The 24,044-nt window shown below is 47.6% G+C and overlaps 2 protein-coding genes across 2 annotated transcripts in view; one reads left to right on the top strand and one right to left on the bottom strand.

Moving 5' to 3' along the window:
- LOC146182196 (uncharacterized) overlaps window positions 1-9,788 on the bottom strand; it is a 30,276-nt gene extending 20,488 nt beyond the window's left edge. The window contains exons 1-4 of the mRNA XM_084577219.1: window positions 9,570-9,788; window positions 4,702-5,847; window positions 3,368-3,514; window positions 131-462 (exon numbers count right to left, since the gene is read on the bottom strand). Of these exons, the coding sequence (XP_084433345.1) occupies window positions 131-462; window positions 3,368-3,514; window positions 4,702-5,841 (1,619 nt within the window). The 5' untranslated portion in view covers window positions 5,842-5,847; window positions 9,570-9,788. The remainder of the gene's footprint in view (window positions 1-130; window positions 463-3,367; window positions 3,515-4,701; window positions 5,848-9,569) is intronic.
- Window positions 9,789-9,966: 178 nt separating this feature from the next.
- LOC146182197 (MAP kinase-interacting serine/threonine-protein kinase 1-like) overlaps window positions 9,967-24,044 on the top strand; it is a 76,695-nt gene continuing 62,617 nt past the window's right edge. Inside the window, exons 1-2 of the mRNA XM_084577220.1 lie at window positions 9,967-10,104; window positions 22,827-23,004. Of these exons, the coding sequence (XP_084433346.1) occupies window positions 10,081-10,104; window positions 22,827-23,004 (202 nt within the window). The 5' untranslated portion in view covers window positions 9,967-10,080. The remainder of the gene's footprint in view (window positions 10,105-22,826; window positions 23,005-24,044) is intronic.

Below are 24,044 nucleotides of genomic sequence, written 5' to 3' on the forward strand. Positions count from 1 at the left end.
CCATAACCAGTCTGGAGCCGACCGCTACGATGCATCCCAGAGCCAGCGTTCAGCTTCAGGATGTATAGTTTCAGAACAGCTATTCACTGAGTGCGCAGGGGAGTAGCTCAGAAACACAGCTGCAACTCACCTGCGACCAGCAATTGTGATTCCTTCAAGGAGCTTTGGCTGGACATGGAAGTAGAGAAAATCTCGGCGCTGGATGCCCAACGAGAAGGACATCTTGCTGCCATCCTCATCTCGCAGCAGCACACGCAGTGCGTACTCAGGCTCGAAGTGGACGAGGATGCGGCTCGTGCTGATTGGCTGCGGCGGCATCGGCAGGATTCGGGTGGGAGTCAGCACAACTCGCCGCACAAGCACCACGTGAGGTGGAAGCTGTTGGCCCAGGACGCCCCCCGTCAGTGCATTCGGTTGCTGTCGCAACGTATGGTACCGGTTGTACAGCCGCTGGAGTCCTGCCTGCATTCATTGTGTTCAATTCATGCTTGATTCGAGCTCATTATGAACTCATGTGAGGCTCTTGCCTTGGTTTCATTGTATGAAACAGACTGAAAAGAATGATCGACATGTAAGATCTGGGCTCAACTAAACCAGAGGAATAAAGCAGAGGAATCAGTCCCCAAATACATGTGTCAGTGTTACAAGCAGCTTTGCATCTACTGTGAATTGAAATTCCTCACAGAAGCACTGTTATATCTTGTTTTTGTTTTAATAAAAGGCAGAAACTGCATACAAAAAATTTGCCGACAATTACATTACTTCCTAATGCGAAATTTAAGCACAGCTCATGAGCTGTTCCAGCTTTTTGATAGATTGAAGCAAGAAATTGGACCAAGAAATGTATCTACAATTACAGACTTTATTTTTTACACATATTCCATACCTGATGTAAAAAATGGCTAATGTCCTTAAACACGACAAAAATGTCTCTACTATTTTTTCACCAACATCACTCTTTGCCATTTTCAAAATAATTTACCTTGAACTCTGAAATCACTTCTGTATCAAAATATAAATATTTAGGCATTCATCTAACTGGTGATGTTAACTGGTCACATCATCTTATGCAGATTACTAACAATGCAAATTGTGCGCTCGGCTATTTCCAGCAAACCCTGCACCTAGAACCCCCATCAGTGAAATATTGCTAACTTAATTAACATTTATACGTTCGAAACTTGAATATGCGAGTGCTGCTTGAGACCCTCACCAAAGTAACCTTACTAACATTCTCGAAGCAATATAAAATCGTGCGACAAGATTCATCTACTTGGCCTACTCTTATCATGTAAAGTGTCACTAAACTAAAACGTAATGCTAATCATATAAACTTAGCAATCCGTCGTAACATTGCAAGGCTGTGTCTTATTCACAAGATTTAGTACCATTATCACCCCTGCTCAAGTTTACTGTCAGCCCTGCCTATCGCACCTTCAGTCGCACAAGCCACGATAAGAATGCCTATCCTCCCCCTGCCCAGATTTCTGCACATTTGTCATCACTTTTTTTGTTCACACCGCAAAAGACTCAATGACTTGCCCAACACCGTCGTACTTCATGGCGACTCATCATCCTTCGAATCATACATATTGTTATGTGGTGACAATCAAAGAGACGGCACAACATGGCGACAGGATGAACGATGATTTAATGTCTGGCCTAGCACGAGGGCTCCTCTCGCGCCACTGCCGATCTTCTTCTTCGCAACACTTCCCGAGGCCACTGAGCGATCGTCACGATCGTTTCGTTGTGACATCCCGATCGTTGTGACGGTGAAGATGTTCAAGAAAAGATAGAAGAGAATGATGCGCTTGCCACCACGATGACGATGAACACGATGATACTTAGGTGATCCGCCTCCCCTGGAGTTGTTCAACCATCCGCCACCAGAGTCCATGGAACCAATGGCTCGAGGTCGCGACGAGCGGCTGGGCGGGGGTTGCGTGTACATGTCCAGTTCCTTTGGGTCCTTCGGGTCTTTCGGGTCCTTCATATCGGGTCTGATTGGTCTGTCTGCTCTCCTTGTTTTCAGATCCAGGCTGGGGGCTGGGCGGTGATAGTTGGTCGGGTCTGGGCAGGAAGGGCTGGGGCGAAGCTGCTCGGCGCTGTCCCAGGGCCCTCGGTCGATGGTTCCGGCTTACAGAAGGCATCGATGCTCCAAAGCAAGGATGGGGATGACATACGCCGCACCTCCAACCAAAATATTCCGTGGTGGCAAGCAAAGAGACGGCACAACATGGTGACAGGATGAACGATAATTTAATGTCTGGCCTGGCGCGAGGGCTCCTCACGCGCCACTGTCGACCTTCTTCTTCGCAACAATATAAACCTCTTTTTTTATGTGACTAAAACCACCCTGTTATGCAATATCTGTTAAATGGAGCCTTTTTAGGCACTAATAAATAAACAAAAAATGGGGAAAAAAAAAAGGGGAATGATGGTTATATTAGTGGTAACATGGATGATGGGCACTAAGTAGCTCACCTTATGCTTTTGTAACCATTGCATTTACTTTGGTTGCTGCTGCCACATGAGTCAGTGACAATCTGCGGTTTGGTTTAGGAAAGGTTACTAAGATGATTTACACTGCGCGATATGTGACACCACGGACTTGATCTTGTCGCACAACCAGTGTCCTGACAGCATTCACGCAACGTTCAAAATGCCACCCATTCTTGGCTCTCGACAAGTGCAATTGGTCAAAGCTTCACACTCCTCATCAGCTGCACCCATAGCCTTGCCGCAATGCGACTGATGTGCCATGCTGAGATGTGCCTGAGATGCTGGTGTGGCTATCTCATAATCTCAATGCACTTCCTCACGCTCCTCAGTGCTATGTTTACATTCATTCCTATGTGGAGCTAGTGATGATTTATACCCTTGTTACAGCAGCAACAGTTTACAACCCTAGCTACACCATATACACAGCAACAAAAAGAATTGCACATGTACCTCACGTTAGTGTGAATAAAAAGAGTTAAGCTCAAAAATGGCCCATCCAAGTTCCAACCAAATAAATAGCAGTGCAACCGTACGCATCACGAGAGCTGCCCGCTAAACTTGCCACTGCCTACAATTTCAACTAGAGGCACAGCAACACAGCCCCTGGCTGGCAAACAACATTCAAGCACCAATTTTATAGAAGCAAACCAGTTTATGAATAGATAAATTTTTAAACCATTTATAACTACTTCAGCAAAGTTCCATGCATTTAAAGCATGTTCTCACATCCAACTACAGTACAAGTGTGTGGCTTTCTGGCTTAGCCTCTTACTAAGGCAGTCAAAGAATAGTAAGCAGCTTGTCCACGAAAAAGAAAGGGGGAGGAGGGGTCGATATGGCTACCCCAGAGAGTACTGCAAACCTGGAAGCTGGTGAGGCGCCCTTTGTCCAGTGCCTGCTGCAGAGAGTACAGTGCCTCCTCCAAGGCCTCAGGGTCCTCCGATGCCATGTGTCTTAGTGCCTCAGCTGCCTCTGCCTTGTCACCACTGAGCAAGAGTTCATCAGCCACCTGTAGAAGCACACACACAAAAGGTGATGTCCCCCATCATTGACATCGGTTGGAAATTTTGTCACATCACATTCCAAAATATACTTGCACAAAACTGTTTTGAAATAAATAATTGCAATAATAAAAAGATTGAAACTTCTTACTTCTGGAGTTACAGCTGTTAAGACTAATAAATGTAAACAGAGCAATTAACTGGACCCCTACAAGCGGAACTTCTTTTTCACTGCCCTCAGGGGGGGGACAAGCCTATCTACAGTCCATGGAGTCGATCACATTTGCATAGAGTGCTCAGGTGATGTGCTTTGGGAGCCCTTGAAATGAAATCTTATTGTGGCTACTTTGGTTTAGGTAAGGCACCTGTGCCTGCACAATAATTCTAACATATGCATGGATGCATATCATCAGTGCAAGTCAACACCCACTGTACACTGCAACTTTATTATGCCACAGAGTGCCAACTTTAGACCAGTGTAATCGATTCTACACATTCAACAATACTCATGCACCATGCCAGACCCATTCTCATATACTAAACATGGACAATTGGTAAGAGTCAATTGTACATAACCACATGCAAGAACATCAGAAGTTGGGCAGCAAAGCATATTAGGGGATGGGGAGCGGGTGGAGGGAGATAGGGGTGGGAGGGTTTACGAAAGGTGAGAAGAAGGTCGCAGTCACGTACGGATGGTGTGGGCAATCAGAACTATGCTCCATCTAATACACGCAGATCCAATGCAGAAGCAAGCATGTTGACATGCATAAACATCAAGACTCTCTGTGCATTTCTAGGACAGCAAAAATGCAGAAACTTGATCGTTTTGCCCACTGAAAGCTGATTCCAGATGTATATTGCATGAGGCAAGAAATAACTTGTAAAGTCACAGTGGACATGGTTCATCATAAATGTCATGGTTTATTTATGAAATTGAATCCATCGTAAGCACTTTTTGCTTCTGTATTCAGCCCGTCGCAAATTTATGACAAAATAGAGGAACAATGCTACAAAGAACATAAGCAGCAAGACATGTTTGTTGAGCAGCTCTGCAATATATTACCAGTGTAATGCTTGTTCTTTAACTGCATTAAAAAATGCTGGCTGCACAGCTCTGCAACGGCAAAGGTTCTCCGGCCACCTCAAATCCGCCTCCCAATTATAAACAGAATGTCTGCTCAGAATGCCTTACCTGAGCCGATGAACTCCAGACAGCAGATAGGGCAAAGGCACAGCCAAATGGCAGGTCATTTACATTCAATTCTTTGAGTGCTTCTCCAACGCCTTGCTTCCTTGGCCTCGACTCTACAGCACCGTTGAAGAGGCCTGTCGAGGTGGACAATTTTCCAAGACGAGACAGTGCCTCCAGGAGCTTCTGGGTCGATTGAGTCGACTGACTGACCGCCAGGGCAATGACGCGACATAGCCCCAATGTTCCGCTACCACACTTGGTGTTCTGCTTTCCAAAGGACACTGTGCGGACCCATTTGGTGCTTGGATTGACATCATACTGCTCCACGTATTTGGGTTTACGTGTATCACATTCATCGTCATCGCCATCTTTCTCAGAACGGTGCGTCTCATGCACCCGGTAAAGAAGTGGCGGGTGAGACAGGTGCAGGTAGGCCACAAGGCAGCTGTCATCTCCATTGTTAGGGCTTTTGGACACAACGACACGCTGTACAGAGGAGTATTCTATGACAAAGCGATGGCGGGCATGCGTCTCGCCACTCTGCTCTTGCTGGACGAGTGGCTCCTTAACGTCGACAAAGTAGATGTAAAGATACCCATGGTAATGGGCAAAGTGGGCCATCAACTGGGTGATCCGGTAGCGCTTTTTGTTGCCAGATGACAAAGACTTAGACAGCAGCTGCTTGGCTGGACCGGGTTTCTTCGCTTTGGCTGGATCTGCCACTGGCAGCTCTTTGGGACATGAGCAGTAGTGTTCGACGAAGCTCGACAAGCCCACAAAGGAGCCCAGCGAGAAGCTTCGAAGTTTTAAGTCATAGTGCTCACACAGTCCCGAATCGTCCGGTTCAGTCCACGACAGCCACCAGCCCGGTACTCTGCCACACACGAGCTGCATCTCGGTGGGGTCGCGCCACTGCCGCACGACTCTTTCAAGAGTGGACTGGCGATCTTTCGCCGACATCACTTCCACGTGGTAAGTTGAGGCGCACTCCTCGTAGTAAGCTGCGTCAGAGGCAGAGTCCAGGGTTTCATCCTTCTGGACCTTAACAGGGTAGTCCAACAGTCGCCGTAACAAGGCACTCGTAGGTGAGAGGCCACTGCTTAGGCACGTCACAGTCAGGTGGCACTGCTCATCCCCCATGATTCTCTGCACATGAAACATAACCATCGATAGCACTTTCACTTTGACAAAGACCACATGACTACAGAGAAAAATGTCAACCTGTCCTCACAGGAGGCAAATGATCTTCGAAAAATCTTTGAAATGATCTTTGAAGAACTAAACCAGCCTATCTTACCTTACCACAGGTGTAAAATCTTTTTTGTTACAACATTCCAGGACTCCTGTGCCTGCGTGGCTGTTCCAGACAGAACAGCACAAGTCGTTTACACAAATGCTGCAATTGAAAGCTGAGCTGAGCCAACTGACTACTGTATACACAAAAGGCACACCATTCTAAACCTGCTCATCCCGTCTCTTTTGCGCAATACTATAGGAGTTCACTAAACGGAGACATCTTTCCCTGATTAAGGTGAGTTCGAACTAAATCTCTCCCTCTCTCTCTCCTACACCTACTTTATGCCTTCTCCCACAGTTCATGAGCAAGAATGTTACCATAAACCCCCTACTCGGCTCCAGATTCAGCTCAACTCTTTCATTTTGTGGACAGCAGCCAGATCATCCAGCTACCGAGCATGACAACCATGCACACACCTAGTGTATCCCCACAGAAAAAGAAATCAGCCGACCGACAGACACACAACCAAAAACAAGTAAATAAAAGATGTGCGTTTAGAGAAATGCTTCACGTTTTCATGGCAATGATGCAAGTACCGCATAAACTTGCCATCAGCATTTCAAGGATCTGTTTCGATAGTCACATGCGTGTGCGTGCGTGCACACACACACACACAAAAGCAAAAAGTAATTTACCAGTACAAATGCACATTAGATACAGAGATTGTAGTCAGCTTCACTTTCATCGGTATTTGATACCCAGAATAGCTTGCAAATGTGTTCTTATCGTGCACCAGTGGTGGATGCAGCTAAAGTCTGCATTAAAGCTTCACCCATATTTACAACAGCCTCAACAAATACATAGCACATTATTGAATATTTTTGTGTTACCTACACAAGGAGCTAATCACACAATAGAAATATCAGCTCACAATTTTTATTCCACAGAGTTTTTGGTACCGAATCATAATCAGCCTAATTACACCCCTGATTTCCAAGGTTTCGTTGAGTCAAATGTTTCTTTGTAAGCTAGCTATTAAGGCTATGTACAGTGTGTTATACTGAACATTTTTAAAAGGTCTTAAAAACAGAATTCAAATAGGGAAATATTTTCAAGAACAAACTAAAACAGAAGCTTGGGTAAGTTTGTAATTCATTACATAGAAACGAGAATCAAGACTGGGATGAAGAGAGAAAACGACGAAAAGTGATGACTAACAACTAAGTTTAGTATTGCATACGGCCCGCGGAAATATTTCAACAGACTCCACCAATGAAAGGAAATGTAAAAAAAAAAAAAAAAAAAACGACCACAAGTATGGCAACTAAAACAGATTCATTTCCTTGGAGATAAAAATCTGACGTTCCCTTTCTGTTACTGTCTGTCATAGCCCAGTTCAATGGTTGGTGCCAGTAAGGAGATTGAAGCCATGGCCACGACAATGCCGTATCAGTTTTTTTTTAAACAATGAATAACTAATTCTGTAAGCTAGGCCCTGCAGAACTTAGAAAACAGCCTTTTTTCAACAGCTTGGTGGAAACCCAAAGTCTGCTGATGACATTTCCCCAATCACAATGGCATTCAGTTCAAACTGCATATGCTATTATGGCCCATCATAAACATTCCTTTGCTCTGCAACCTAGATAGAGGAAATGGACAGCACGATTATTATTTTCTAGAGTGACAAAGCAAATTAGAAGGAATAACATCACAAAATAAAATAAACAGATCAAATTTAGAGCCACATTGACTGCAATGAGTCATCAGTAGAATGCCACATTTCTGCGGAGCTTCCTGCGAATCCTGTATGTTCAATTACAGCTCTGCCAGATTTTCTCCTACTGCGGGGCTTTCCAAATAAATTTTCCTCCATTTCAACAACAAATATGACATCATCTTGTCCACGGCTCTAAACTCCTCGCTGGCACTAACTGCCAAACTGGGTTTAATTAAAGAAGAGGTGTAATTAGTGAGTTTTGCTTATTTAGCAAAATAGAAGAGATTTTACACTAAAATAATTCGCTTCAGCCGAAGGCAGTTCCTTTTTCACCCTTGGATACCATTTATACTGCATATAACTGCTTCAATGATACAACAGATGCATACAATGAAGCAGAGAGCATCTACTGGCTTTGAGGCATGTCTTTCAGTGGAGGGCAAGGTATAGCGGGGCAACAGAAGCCTGGCAGTGCGACAGCAAACTCAATTATTCACGTGGCCAGTAAACAAGTTTCTGTTTGAATCTGCTCTTCTGCTTTTTGGAAAATCTGTTTTCTCCTAGAGCGTGCATGGGAAATGATTGATTTCACCTACATCAAAACACAGTCACAATGTTAGGGATCGAACCCCCATACTCATGATTAGCAGCTGTGTGCCCTAACCAGTGCATCAGTTAGTGGTAAATACACAGCTGATGAAATGAAAAACAAGGTCAAAAACAGTAATGTAGCACCTGTCCTATCCACTGTTCTCTTTGTTCCTTGTTTTTCAGCCTTCCTATTTAAAGAAGCATGTAGGTGCCAAGAGTGAATTATGAGCCCTAAATAGCAAACTAGCAGGTGTTTTAAAACCTATGGACATGGTGTTGCATGGGCTTCATATTATATTTGCATAAACCTGTATTCAGTACAAAAGCCATCAAAGCTGCACTTTTAGTGTTGGCTTAAGGCAGTGGCACTGAAACTGAAGCATGTTTTGCAAGACTTTAGTAACAGCAATTGCAGCTACAATGCCATCTACGGTGACTAAGCTTCCCGGACTCTCATCTAACGACACAAAGCTCGCTTGTACCGCATTTGTGCTGGCCGGGCTCTCAGAAACGAGGTAAATCAATTGGATATCCTCGTTTTACAATTAGGGGCATATCTCCTCCGCTCGCTACAATGAGGCAGCAGCAGCACTATAATTTTACCAAAAGAAGTTCAACACCTTCAAAAGGAATTGAAACACAAATACTAAATTAGTTTCCTAGATTTTGGCCTCCTGGCGCCGCACATCGTATAGCTAACGCGGTGGTTCTCAATTGTAACGGCGCTTAAACTTCACGCGATAACTTTAGTCACCAGCTATCGAGACACACACGATGAGGAGGCGGGAAATTTTTAAAGGTAGCGCTAATGCGTTCAGTTAGACTTAGGTCGATGATGCCCCAAGCCGTGCGCGCCTAATCATGGGTGCAATCATGCAATCGCCTCAACAATTTGAAAATGCGTAGACAGGCGCTCCCCGCACGGGGAGCCTCAAGCAAGGCATAATTTAAAGAAAAAAAAAAAAAGCATAATGTGAAAGTGCACGTCTAGTATCCATTCTGCAGCAAGTGAGAAATGTGCGTGAAAGCACGAAGCGGGAATGGCGCGAAAAGCGGCGGAAACGCGCGTGCTTGTCTCCCTAGTCCCGCCTTTTCTCGATATGCAGACACTGGTGAACGCGTGTTGCAATTACAAAGAATTTTCCAATTAATCTTCTGCCGACACCTCATGAAAGCGTCAGGTGCAGGTTCAGAAGCGAAATATCAGCTCCCGCGCCATGCGCAAATTCGAAACTATACATGGCCATACAAGCTGACAGCAAGGCTGCACCGATGTCGCGTGTACCAACCATCACAGTGCAGTTATTAGGACACAAGACACACCTTGTTAAGGCTGACACGGGTATAGTGGTGTGCCCGACAATGTGCGCTGCCTCGTGAACTGGCCCTCCGAGCCTGCCCGCATGCCCAGCCTTCGTCGCCTCACCAACAACACCACGAAACGCGAACCAGCTACTACAATCTGGCCCTTTCCCGCGTGTTTCCGTGCTGGGCCGACCCGAGAGGCCGAGATAGCCGCCTCACGTGATGTCACTTTGGCCTTTAGCCAGCTTTAGCTTCCTTAAGTTGCTTGCGTTAAAATTTCCGCGTTGTACGAGCCCCATATAAAAGAAACAATATTATCATAATTTATTTGAGTTCAATTTGAGTTCAATACCCTTCTGTATTATACTTTATAACCAAATTACTTTCGTTAATTCTGCTTTTGTTTCGGAATGTTGATAGCTGCTGCCACCTATTGAGCTCAGATGCAGGTACTCAGCTTGTGGGTGTGTCTAATTGCCGATAGGTGGTTTTTCTTCCGTCTCTTTCGGTATGTAGCCGGTCGTTTGGCATGGACAGCGGGGAATCGGATGAGGTATGTAAAAGTATTTTCGTCCTGTCATTCTGTGACAAGTGGTGCATGTGATTATTCAAGGCCATATTTATTGCTCTGCACGCGCATTGTGCCTTGTAAGTACTGCCTGTATTGCGAAATGCGGCAGTGCCCCAGCAGTGCTGGGCGTTCGGCGTCACGTGGTTTGTTCCGCGTTGCTTTGCGTAAACAAGGCTATTACAGTAGTATTTGCTCAGTAGCGCTGTGCTTTTTGCTGTTGAAGTGGCGTCCCAGTTTTTACAAGAGCTGTTGCACCTGGTAGGGCTTTTTTCGGTGAACTTCATGGACATCGGTTGTGCAATAGCCGAGGTGCAGCGCGCGCGCCTCTTGCTGTCAACAAGCGAGAACTATCCGTCCGCGCTTTCCTGTTGCGCGAAATTATAGAACACGCAATATGTGGCGACCTTTCGCAAAGTGTGCAGAAGTTTGTAGGGCACTGTGGTTATGGCGTGCAAATTTAAGTGGCGTCTCTTCACACATGCTGTGCGCCTGCTAACCGTCCGACGAAAAAACAGCGCTGGCCGCGACCTGTGCTTTGACAACTATTTTGTCTGTGAGTACGGCTGGTCTCGAGGGAGAGCGCGCTTTCTGAGAGGCACTGGCTGTACACATATCTGGAACATTTTTGTAGGACTGCAGGACGATTTATGTGTCGACATCAGGTTTTAACATGCTGAGTTTCGATGTGACAGAGATAAAAAAGAGAGTATTGGGGAGTAAATCGCCTAACAGGATCAAGTTAAGGCCGAAATAAGCATTCTTGTCCTTAGAGTCATCAATCAACAAGCTAGCTGGTATGATATGTTGCCGGTAGCTGTAGCTCTAGTGGCGACGTCTTGAGTATAACGCTGCCTTGAACGATAATTACGAACGTGCTGTTGCCATATATGCGCGTTTTCAGCTGAAAGCAAAGCCAAATAGCACTAGTACGGATGCCAGCAGTGAAATACGTCGTGGTTGTGATATGCATTCCTTCAGCTGATTTTATAGGTGCTATGCTAATTAAGACACTAAAACTATATATAAACAACAAAATGTCGCCACTGCAGTCCATAACTCGCCGCGATGGTCTACTGTTCCGGACTACCCGGTCAGGTTCGAACCCGATCGCGGCGGCCGCGTTTCGATGGGCGAAACGCAGAGGCTCCCATGGTCGGCGCGATGTTAGTAGTTGAACATCACCAGGTGGTAAAAATTTTCCGCAGCCCCCCACTGCGGCACCTATTTCACTATTTCCACTTTCATTCCCACTTTCCTCCCTTCCCATGTGGCGCGGCTTAGGTGTCCACAGAACAAGTGTGACAGATTCTGCGCTTTACCGTTTCTTGAACAAATTATTTGTAAGGCGAACGCCTTTAATGCGTCATACTCACGGCCGCGTCCGGAGTCTTGACATCCACGCCAGGAACGTGAGAAACGTAAAAAGCTATCAAAGACCCCCCCCCCCCCCCCCCCCCCCCCCCCAGCTATCAAAGACCCCCCCTCCAACCAATAGCTGCCGAGCTATACCATGACGTCAAGGCCGACCGCCTTGCACCAACACCACCTAGTAGCGTTTGGAACGTGATTTCTTCGAGTGAGTCCGTGCCCCGCCGGGGTGGTGCAGTGGTAAGACGCCCGACTACTGTGCCGGAGTACCCGGGTTCGAACCCCACCTCGGCGACTGCGTTTCGATGGAGGCGAAACGAAGAGGCGTCCGGGTGCTGTACGATGTCAGCGCACGTTAAAGATCCCCAGGGGGTAGAAATTACTCCGTAGCCCTCCACTACGGCTCCTCTTTCTGTTTCCACCTTCACTCCCACCTTCCTTCCTTCCCTTCCCTACGGTGCGGTTGAGGTGTCCACAGAAAACAAGTGAGACAGTTACCGCGCCTTTCCCTGAATTCCTATAAATAAATCAGTTTTCAGTGGCTCAGTGGCTCAAATCGTTGGTTGGTTGGTTATTTTGTGGGGTTTAACGTCCCAAAGCAACTCAGGCATTGGAGAGACGCCGTAGTGGAGGACTCCGGAAATTTCGACCACCTGAGGTTCTTTAACGTGCACTGACATCGCACAGCACACGGGCGCATTGCTTTTCGCCTCCATCGAAAAGCGGCCGCCGAGGCCGGGATTCGATCCCGCACCCTTGGGAACAGTAGTCGAGCGCCCTAAATGTTTCGTGATTGCCAGCTAAAATACATACCTTTACTCAATTCGATCGATAGTCGTTTGCTCATCTGAGTACAACGTTAAAGCGACGAATTCTGATGGTGAATATCAGCACTGTCGACTGATCGAAATTTCGATCAGTTTCAATCCGATCGAAAGCGTCGTGAGATTTTTTTTTTTCTTCTTCTTCTCCCCTCTTGAACACCCAGGATTGAGAGACGAGCGCGCTGCCGCTGTGTGTTTTTGCAGCTTAAAATAGGGAGGCGAGCGGGGCCCGCATTGGGCTTCCGCAACCGTACGTATTTGCTTTCCTTCCACTGTTTTTTCTTGCCTCCGTTTTCAAACCCAGGAGGCATTTTTCTTGTTTGCTTGCGGCTGAGTGACGTGCTGTCTTCTTTTCGCTGTGTTTCCAGACGAAACGGGCCAGGTTGTTAAGTGCAACGTGTCCCAACGTGGCGGCTGCGATCCTTGCAGTAACCAAAGCTACTTTGGCCAAAGCTATCATCCTGCCAGACTTTAAAAAAAAAGGGGGGGGGGGGCGAAGTAACGGAAGTGTAGTCCACGAAAGTACTGCAATTTTATGTAGTCGCAATCCGTAATGGTGCGACACTGCAGGGCAGTCGGCGTCAAGAGCGAGCAAAATCCGCTACTGCTGCTCGGACTACTGCAGAAAACCAGTCCATAGTCTCCTAGCAGTCGTAAAACTGGTTACCACTGGCGTTCATACCAGTTTAGCGCCACTAGCCAATGAAGTGAAGGAAAGGAGGGGGGGGGGGGGACATATAGATGATGTGTTGTAATAATAAGTTATAATAGCGAGCTTTAGAATTGGGTGACCTTATCAGTATCACGCATGCGCAGAATGTCACGCTGAAAGGGCGGAGAGTGCGATTAGCTGTTCGGTTAGCGTACTAACGCCCTACTATGCGCACCAACCCTGTTATTCTAAACTGCTTAATACCTTCCATAGTGCTGCACTCATTTACCGGGGTGTCTGGCTCTTCGTAGTGGCAACCACGTGGCGGGACCCTATTTTTATTTTGTGCTCCGTTGTTGTTGTTTTTTTCGATTTTTTTTTTTTTTTTGTAATTCTGAATTCCCTGTGGCATTCCGTCGAACATTACAACGACATAGATGCGTTTTAGAGTTATAAAATCTGATTTATCGTCCTTGAAGATATAAATATTCTGCCAGGGCCCATGAATATCATTTTTGTTGTCGTTCATGGCGTCGGCGCAAAAATAACAGAAGGAAACTTTGGCCCAGGAAACGGCAGGCGCATATAGATGCGTCTAACATTGTGTTTTCCCCAAATTTCAAAGCCGCGTCAGTATAGTATATAGAGTGGCGGCACTTGTCAGTGGAGTCGGACTGGTCGATGTGGCTTTAGCGTTCTTCGCTTGCCCCAGTTAGATCGCGGTATCCAATCCTGGGTGCGGCTAGCGTAGTACGTCAAAGTCATCAGGTAGTCGAAATTCATCCGGAGACCTCTCGCGATGGCCCCCCGGCCTACCAACTAAACCCGACCACGTGGCAACTGCAAAAGCCTTTCGTCTAAGCTCGTTCGAATTCGGACGCTGTTTTTGCTTCGTCTTATTGTCCTTTGGTTCAGGTTTCAGTTTATGCTCGCGCGTATACTTGGTTCGAAAAGCAAAGTTATATACTTAGACTGCAATTGGGAGCTTGCTCAGGCTATAGTGTTCTCGAAGACTATACTTAGGCCTCCACGTGCATAGCCACGAAACCCTCGAAGTTGCGAGTCATGTTTGATTGCGTATTTCGCCATGCGCGTGAACGAACGCATGCGCAGTCGAACTTACGGGCGAGTTTTGATGTAGGTCACAGCCTTCCGTCCGAGCACTTAGAAACGTACAATATACGCTGTATAACGCAACTTTAGTCATTTTTTAGTTTTTTCCTGTGGCGACCCCTTGCTTTTGATTGGAACGTCTCAGTCGAGGAATTCGCTCCCTCTATAGCTTTTCTTTCCATAGCTGCCTACGTTGTCGTCAGTCTAAGTTGAATCTTTTTCGTTAGCCTCCACCCTTCTAGCCCGCAAGCGAGTGCCGGTAAGATGCAGCTGTGTACTGTTCCCTTGAAGGGTGATACTGTTAAACTGCCATTCACGGTCTGAAAGCACTTGGCAAATACTCTACACCCCCTTCTCACTTTCCTAGTTATTTCACGCTCTTATTTCTTGCACATTTTACGTGCATCACTCTGTCTTGCCAAGGTATTTCCAATGCTTTGCGGTGTAGTCATCTAGCGTCAATTTAGCGAGGTATAATGTGGCAACGAATCGCAGATGACTATAAGGTTTTCTGCATCAATCCCTATCCCCAACGAGAAAATCCAGATCTCTGAATACCCCTTGAAAATACGCAGTGAATAGCACTGGTTGTGTCTCGAAATCAAGAAAAATAACTGGGTCTCGTCTGCCGCCTTCCGCTGCGGATCCTCGTCCCCGTAGATGGATTTTGCTGCTCGCTTACGACGAATTCCTTATCTTAATGTGTGCCCCCTTTTTATCTCGTACACGCTTGTTCGCGTACAGTCCAGCCGCGTCGCCTTGTCCTTTCATACTTCCTCATATCCTTGTCATCTTTCGGTCACAACGTTATATTTTGTGGACAACCGGAAAGGTACCCGCCTTTCCTTAATTTTCAATGCAGGCACCTCAAACGCGTCTTCAGTAGAGACCACGGAGTAAGATAGGAGCGCCGACTCCGCTCTTTTGGGAGGACGAAATTTTGCTATATACGTCGGAGAAGTCTTGGTGGCGGATCCGATAGATGGCGCTAGTATTTATCACCGACTCTGCTAGCGGGCAGCCGCGGCGTCTGCCGTCTGCTTCTTGTCGCTGCGGGGGTGTGTATCGCCTGCATTGCCGTGGGGAATATATCCCTTGAAATCGTGTTGTCTGCATCTTCGAGCTGCACTGAGGTGTCACCTGTTGCCTGCCTCGTCGCTGGCATATATCTTTCAGTCCCGTTGCGCTCATCAGCTTCATACAGCTCACCAATTTTCCCCCCGATTCGGTTCACTCAACAGCTTTCGGTTTTTATTTTTTCTGAAATACGGTGGGAAGTGCGCCCTTGACAAGGTGAGCCTGTTTTTCATCATTAAGTAATACGGTTCTTTTATAGCTGCTGTAGTATTTTAGAGAAAGAAATTCATCCTTGAAATGCCGCGCACACACCCTGCGCTTTTCAGTTAATTCCTGGCCAATCTGCGGAATATTCTGCTTCCACTGCTCGAAAAGCTTTGAATGAGTTGGCGGCCGAAACAAGGGAGCTTTTTCGTTTTCTTTGCCGTACCCTGAATTACATCCAACAACGAAACACTTCATCGCCTACCCTATCATCCGCATATAAAAAAAAGAAGCAGTGCACAGTATGCGCTCCTCACGCGTATGCCTTGCTGTGTGCCGTTACGTCGTACTGGTGATCTCGGTGCGTAGTTTGTAGTCTGCATGCCCCTGTCGACTCATATTCAAGGGAATACGCAGACGACAAAAAAAAACTGACGGAGCTTTATCTTAAAGTTTTATTCAAAAAATGATACAGGTTAGTGATGACCATGATTCCACTTGTGCGTTTTCTGACTAGCAGACGACGCTCAAAGCTACCCCTCCGTCTGCTCTCCGCCCGTTGTACGCAACGCTCGCGCGGTCGCCTGGATCGAACTCGGGTGCATTTCGTTTCGCAACACTGTTGACAGATGGCGCGCATATTTGTCTCTTTCTGCAAAGAGGATTGGGGAGGAGGAAAGCGTGACCAAACCCGCGTCGGCGAGGAAAGGGAAGCGGAGGGAGAGAGTACAGTGCGAAGCTGAGCGCCGGACGCGGGCTCGGCGTTCGGGTAGCAAAATCGGCCTACGCCGAATGCATTGCAGCGTGCCAGAGTCGGCGCTCCTGTCTTATCTTACTCCGTGGAAGAGACCGAGAAACATAAAGCGCGAAGTAAAAAAAAAAAAATCGCCCTGCAGTGATACTGAAAAAAAAAAAAAATCTATCGTGGTAATTTGTGGTCCTGATGATTGATGGTTGGTGTATGATCGGCGTTGACCAGTTAATGAAATCACTGTAATTGAATAATTGCTGAATTAAAGAAATGAAAAATACATTAAAAAGTGCCAAAATGTTCAGAATGAAAGCCCGATGTTTTCTAATGCCAAGTTTCGGTGTATAAAAAAAAAAAAAAAAACAGGTGAGAAAACATCGCCCGTCTGTGCGAAACTCTATCGCGTCATACCCGTAACGGCGGAGCTTAGCAAAGTGCCCCTTTAATTTTTGAACCGCATTTCTCGGACCATTTAACTAAATGCGTGCCCCGCCAGGGTGGTGCAGTGGTAGCAGTCAGTGGTAAGACGCCCGACTACTGTGCCGTAGTACCCGAGTTCGAACCCGATCTCGGCGGCTGCGTTTAAAAATAATTCAGAGGAAGGGAACGGCGCAGTATCTGTCACACTTGCTTTGTGGACTAAAAAAAAAAAAAAACTGATTTATTTATAAGAAGGGAAAGGCACGGTAACTGTCTCACTTGTTTCCTGTGGACACCGCAACCGCGCCTGTAAGAGAAGGGAGGAAGGCAGGAGTGAAAGTGGAAATAGAGAAAGAGGAGCCGTAGTGGAGGGCTGCGGAGTAATTTCGACCACCTGGGGATCTTCAACGCGCGCTGACATCGCACAGCACACGGACGCCACGTCGTTTCGCCTCCATCGAAACGCAGCCGCCGTGGTCGGGTTCGAACCCGGGAACTCCGGACAGTGGTCGGGCGTTTTACCACTGCACCACCCCGGCGGGGCGGCTGCGTATCGATGGAGGCGAAACGAAGAGGCGTCCGTGTGCTGTGCGATGTCAGCGTGCGTTGAAGATCCCCGGGTGGTCGAAATTACTCCATAGCCCTCCACTACGGCTACTCTTTCTCTCTTTCCACTTTCACTCCCACCTTCCTCTCTTTCCTTACGGCGCGGTTGAGGTGTCGACAGAAAACAATTGAGACAGTTACCGCGCCTTTCCCTTCCTATAAATTAAATCAGTTTTTTTTTAATCAGTCCACAGAAAACAGTTACCGCGCCTTTCACCTTCCTGTAAATCAATCATCATAAAACGAAGTGCGTTGTGCACTACTGCCTGCCTCCCTCATAATTTTGAATAGGGTTGTTTCCCAGCGCGACAGTACGCAACGCTACGAACGCCACGTACTCGCGTTGTTTTCGCCGAATGTATCCATGCGCACGTGCGATCAGCAGCAGTTCGGGCCGCTGCCTAGGGCGCGTAGCTCGATAACCTCGCGCGGTTTCTTCCGCACACACGAAGTTTATTTCCGCCGCACACGTGTGTTCAACGGGATGGCAACCTACCTTTCCGAGGGTGAGGCACAGCAAACAGACTCCATCCACGTGGCCAGCGAATTAGTTTTCCTGTAAATCCGCTTTGCGGTTCTTACTATACCTGCTCCAATTGGTCGGAAATTTCATCACCGCAGTTCATACTTCGCGGGCGCTTTGGATGTAAGGGTTTCGACCGGTTGTGGGTGGAGATGACGTTCTTTAAAGTGTGACACGTTGCAGAAGGGTTCCCTACTGAAAAACGAAAAGTTCTACGGGGCAATAACCTCACATAATCTCTTCAAATCACATAGGCTCTCATACGGTGCACATCAGTATAATAAAATATCTTCCATAATTTATGTTAATGTGCAAGAAGCTATGAGACCTTACGCAATTATATGCGACTTGTACGTGATTTCTTACGTGAATTGAGTGAAACTGTGTGAGAAAATGTGAGGTTATTGCCTCATACAATTTTTTCAGTAGGGTTGGGACGGATGGACGGACTTCTTGGCACAAATATACTACTGAATTTATTCGTAATATATATATACGTTTTTTTACATTGTGACCAGGGTTGTCACTACCACATGAAATGATCGGGAACGTCAGGCGAGCCGAGACCCTGTCTTGCCTGAACTGCCTGAACGACGACGTTAATTTTTATTCGTAGCGGTTCCTCTTTCCTCAGAGCGCGGTCAGCATAAATCTTGACCCGGTCCGAACGCTCTATCACTCCTCCGACTTGCCGCCGTGAGTCCCTGCCGAGGTTTCCCCTTTTTGGCGCCAAAACACATGCATTCTGGGGACGATCTGAATGACCAGTCAGGAAAGCGTTTATTGGAGCCAATCGGCCACTGCTGCTCACGAGTTTAAACTCGCGTTTCAGTTCTTCCCTTTGTATAGATGGCGGTGAGACTCAGTCTCCCAAACAGCAATAAAACAAAGGCACATTCAAACGCCACATCCGCCAGCCGTGCTCGCAGGACAGATACACACGGAACTCGGCTGGCAGGCCCCGGCGAGGTGCGACCAAGTAATTAAGCGTGCCATGTCAGTGCGACGGCTCGCACGTGGTCCTTAACTGGGATGTATGCCCATAGCTTTCCAACCGTGCTTTGTGTCTTGTCGGTCGTCTATCCTTTGTGATTGCGGGTGGTAGCGCTGTTTCAAATCTTCCTGTAGTGGTTTTATACAAATGAAAGAAATTGTTTTCCTTCATCGCGGGCTATAGGATATTCATGCTGATGGTTCTATTAAAACGCACTGCCAAATTGCCGCAACAGAGAACTGTTCTAACAACCAATGACAGTATTCATGCAGTTTATATATACCTTTGGGCGCGGGGGGTCTCAGACCCCTCTTAAATACTGGCGGAAGGGGGGGGGGGGGGGGGGGGGGTGGTCTCCCTGACTTTAAGACCTGCTCACATCTGTGCAGAAGACATAACAGCTGTACAAGAGTGTGAGGTAACTGCCACAACACTAACGATGGCGCTCCTCCGCCACCACATCGAGGCGCTCGCGCCTACTCCTGCAGCCGTATAGTTTTATGGAGACAGCAGAGCGGAAATTGACGGCAGCGGTGCCGGAGAAAGCTCATCGGCACTCACGGTCACACCCTCCGAATGGGGTAGATGGCAGCGAAGCATTATGCAGTGCGACAGGAGGAGGAGGAGGAGGAGGAGGAGGAGGAGGAGGAAAAACGGAAAATAGCTTTGTCGTCCTAACAGTATATCTTGCTGGGCTAGTTGGTGTGACGTGGTGGTGGTGGTGGTGGTGGTGGTTTGTGGGGTTTAACGTCCCAAAGCAACTCAGGCTATGAGAGACGCCGTAGTGGAGGACTCCGGAAATTTCGACCACCTGGAAAAACCAAAGGAAAAAAGCAGCTCTAAATGTTTGACGGAACACACAGAAAGACGAATGGGACAGGCAATGACTCCAACTTAGTTTATTGAAAGATACAAGTATACATATATAGCCCGAAGACTGTGAACGCCTGCGCATGTCCTGAAGGGGGGGACGAAAAAAGAAAAAACGCCCTCAGGTAAAACCTGTCATAATCTCGTATTTTTCAACAATCTATGTTCACTTTCATAGAAGTCGTGCTGACACCCCCCCCCCCCCCCCCCCCCTCTCTCTCTCTCTTTGATAAAAAAGGCTTCTGCGAGCTCGCGAGCTAATCTGTCTTTACTTCTGGTTAGAATTTTAATCTCTCCAAATTGTGGTTCGCAGCTTTTTTTTATTTTCATCAAAGCAGGAGCGGCAATGGGCGGGTACAATTAACGATAACGGGTAACTGAAATTAACTATAAACGGATAATGGAAATTCATTTCAATTACCCGTTTTACGAGCATTCTACAGCACTTATGTCTGTATTCGGTGGTACTATAAATAATGATAATTATTATACATTATAAATAACATTGTGCATTATAAATAAAATATAATTAAAAATTAATGGCATTCGGTGACACTATAAAAGAACCCCGCACCTCGGACCTGCGGTGCTCCAACTACTACTAAGCCACCGTTTTTTTTTCTTTTCTTTTCTTTTCTTTTCCAACCAGTTCATACGTCTCTACCTCCATTCGCTGTCTCTGTGTACATTAATATAATGAAAGCATGAGCTTTCTTTGGATTCACTATACAGCCGCTCCTTGGCGTGCTGGCATCTCCGATCACAAGTGTCCGGGATTTATTGTTGCATAAACACTGAAAAAACGAAAGCTGTGCTGTTCAGGCCTCGAAACAAGTTGACAAACATGCCACCACTCTGTTTAAAGATCGGTTTGTCACGCATCCAAACGGTCTCGGCGGTAAAAAGCTTAGGCGTTATTTTCAGCGAGAATTTGAGTTGGAATGATCATGAAAAGGAAATAACAAGAAGATTGGGATGGAGCGCATTTGGCAAGCACTCGCAGATTATGACTAGCAGCTTACCGGTATCGCTCAAGAGGAAAGTATACAACAGTTGTATCTTACCTGTACTCACCTATGGGGCTGAAACGTGGAGGCTAACCAAGAGGGTTCTACTTAACTTGAGGACAACCCAGAGGGCTATGGAGCGAAAAATGGTAGGGGTGACATTAAGAGATAGGAAGCATGCAGAGTGGGTCAGAAAAATAACTCGTTACCGATGTTCTAGTGGAAATTAAGAAGAAGAAATGGGCATGGGCAGGACATGTAGTGCGAAGAGAGGATAACCGATGGTCGCTCAGGGTAACAAACTGGATTCCAAGGGAAGGAAAGCGTAGCAGGGGGCGGCAGAAAGTTAGGTGGGCGGATGAGGTTAAGAAGTTCGCAGGGGTCAAGTGGATGCAGCTAGCACAGAACCGGGTTAATTGGAGGAATATGGGAGAGGCCTTCGCCCTGCAGTGGGTACAGTCAGGCTGATGATGATCATGTTGATGTGGTGAACAAGCTGTCGAAGGTTGTCGGTATCTTGTGTCGATTGAAATATTTTATGCCGAAGCGTATTAAAGAAATATTGTATAATGCATTGTTTTCTTCTGTTTTTAAGTGTTGCTTTTTGGTGTGGTGTACCACGTCTTTTACTGATATTAACCGCTTATACTTCCTTCAAAAGAAAGCCGTTTCGAAATGTTATGAATGCTCCCAGACATGGACGCACTGAACCAATTTTAAATCAACTTCGAATTATCCGCTTGTCACAATTATACGAAACTTTACTCCAGCGGCGGTATTGCCACAATTATACGAAACTTTTCTCTTGCGGCGGTATGAAATCGGGGTTCATAATAACTGCCTGATGGTAAAGCTGTCAGGATTGCAACGCAAAGAGTCAATATACGCTGCACGAACGACACCCAAATGGCTTGTACCTGAGATGCGAACAAATTAGTTACCAAATGCTGAGCCATACTCTCCCGCATCAACTAAATAAACAGTCTGAACTAATGTATAGATAATGCAAAAATCGATTGTTTTATGTTTGTTCTTGTTTGTAAAAGTGATATTATGCTATGTACCACTGCAATGCCTCTGGTAGGGTGTGTCGACCTCGTCAAGCCTTTCCACTGGCTTTTTGCCGGCGCACCCAACATCCTCAAGATGTTAAACAAACATTCTTATTCTTAAATGTCGCGTACGCAGCGATGCGAAGCAACAGCGGTCACGAATTTTGTTGCACTCGCCGGCGCTTTGGGCTTCGTTGTTTTTCATAGGCGTCGACTCTTGTTTTCCGTTTGCTTTTTCTTTTGCCGTCCCGTTATTGTTTCAGACCCCGCCCGCACTGACGCCGTCCGCTGGTGTGTCCTATACACTGAGTGCGGCGGTCATTTTGTCTCTCAGCGTGTCTAAAGCAGAGGGGAAAAAGTTCCCCCGCTAAAGTGAGCAAGCGCTAACAACAACAATAAAAAAGGGGCAGATAGAGGAGACGAGCCCTCAACCTCAGCGCGCCCGCCTTCTCTAATCTCGTTCACTGGTCGCTATTGTCTAATTTCCCGGACGAAGGGTCCTTTCTCTGTGTATGTGCGGTGCGTCGTGGCTATGCGACGGCCTGTGAAAGAAAGCGCGGCGGGCGCTCTTCCGAAGCCCGCACCGATGAAAAAGCGCCGGAGACAACGGCGCAGCGCGTTGCGGGCGCGCAAAAAGGATACAAGAGCTGCGCGCCGTTTTGTCCGCAGTAAACGGATCCGGGCCCGCGGCTTCGGATAGCGCGCGCAAGTGCCGCGTATTGTGGCGCGGGCGTTGTCACGTGACTCGGCGGTGCGCCGCGATTGGCCAGCGGCGGGGGTATATAAGCGGCTCCTCGGCCGCTGCGCGAGTGCGTTGCCAATGTAAGGGGTGTAAGGTTCCGAGGGGTTGCGTTTTTGTGGGGCTACAGCTTCTAGCTGTGCTCGCCGGGGCTCGCCTTTCGGCCCAGGAGGGCTTGGTTTATAAGCTGCCTTCTTTCGGTTTCTTTTTTTTTTTTTAACTCTTCTTTCTGTCTAATTGCCCCCACCCCAAATTTCATATTGGCCTTCGAATCGGGCTCGGGACGGGAGGGTCTTCGTCTTGCTTTGATGAGCGAAACGTCTCAATTCGGTTTTAACTCAAGCAATAGCGGGGTCGCGCTGGGAGCAGCCTCCGCCGCGGTTAGGCCTAGCATCGCACGGCCGCCGAGTCGCAACCGTCGTCTGCTGCTCTTCGCTCGCACACCGCTCATCGCCGCCGTTGCGTCGGTGACGCCGCCGCTGTCGTTGCCGCACCATGAAACAGGAGGTGTTCCTCGAGTGCGCCATGGCCGTCGACGCTGCCAGCGACGGGGTCAGTCGACGTTGCCGCCACGACAACAGCGACGCTGGGGGCACCCCGACCGCCGCCGACGTGTTGCTGCTCGACACTCCGCATGACACTCCCGTCGGCACGCCGTGCTCGGCCGACTTCTTGGCAATCGGTGAGTAGCGAACCATCTCTCCATTTTTTCCAAAGTAACGCCGAAGCACGCAACTCCCGAAAGCACTCCAAACGTGATGTTGTATATACCAACAGCGCGGGGGTGATGGACGCGGAGAGAGCACCTGCCTTTCCGAAATTGGGCCACTCGACGACGTAGTACATCGATTGGTTTTGGTTGGTGCTGCCGCCGCGTTTTCTTTGTTCCCCCCCGGGTCGTCTTGCAAAGGCGTGTCTGCCGACGTGCTGGAACGTTTTTAAAGTTGGCGATATGTATGTGGAGAGTGCATCATCTTTCGTGAAAAATGTCTAGACGCGATGGAAGGAGGAGAACGTCGGAAACCGGCAGTGCGGCCGTCGGCTGTGCCGGGGTTTGTTTTGGTTTGTTCTGGGGCAAGGAGGAAATGACGGCGAGGGGGAGAGAGGCGCGGGCGTTCCCGTCTGGCGGATGCGGCGGAGGAGTTTCGGGGCTCCTAGCAACAAAGACGATCGTTGTGCCTGCGCCGCCGGGCCGTGCCTGCAGTTAGTAACAGGAGCAGTAGTAGTGAAGGCGACCAGCTGTTTGACCAGCGGGCGTCAACGTTTGAGCCGTTCGCCTTGTCTCGTCCGCCGGCATTCTCTGTTCGCCGATCTTTGACCTAGTCTTGTGCTTGTTGGTGCGCACTGCTATAGGCAGCTTGTTTTACCTGTAGCTTTTCAGGAAAACCTACACCGGCATGTGTGCACTCGAGCGATATCCACTGGGGTTTCGGTAGGGCGCTTGAATAGTTGTCTGTCATTGCGGATGTTCAGTTATGAGCGCCTTTACACAGTGATGCCAGCATTGCCTGTTACACATCGTATCCATGCTGCCGCTGATATGATGTATGCGCGTGCACGCGTTACGCCAAACAAAAAAAGAAAAAAAAAACGTACTGGATTAAACAATGCTAAATGAAACAGAAATGAGGTGTTTGTCTTTAGGATCAAATTTTCGAAGCTGCCATTGTTAAATGTATAGTTTAGGAGTCGGCAGTCGCCAACACACCTGTGTAAAATGGT

The sequence above is a fragment of the Amblyomma maculatum genome, chromosome 8 (genome assembly GCF_055883805.1).
Source record: "Amblyomma maculatum isolate TAMU_Amacu chromosome 8, ASM5588380v1, whole genome shotgun sequence".
Lineage (NCBI taxonomy): Eukaryota > Metazoa > Arthropoda > Arachnida > Ixodida > Ixodidae > Amblyomma > Amblyomma maculatum.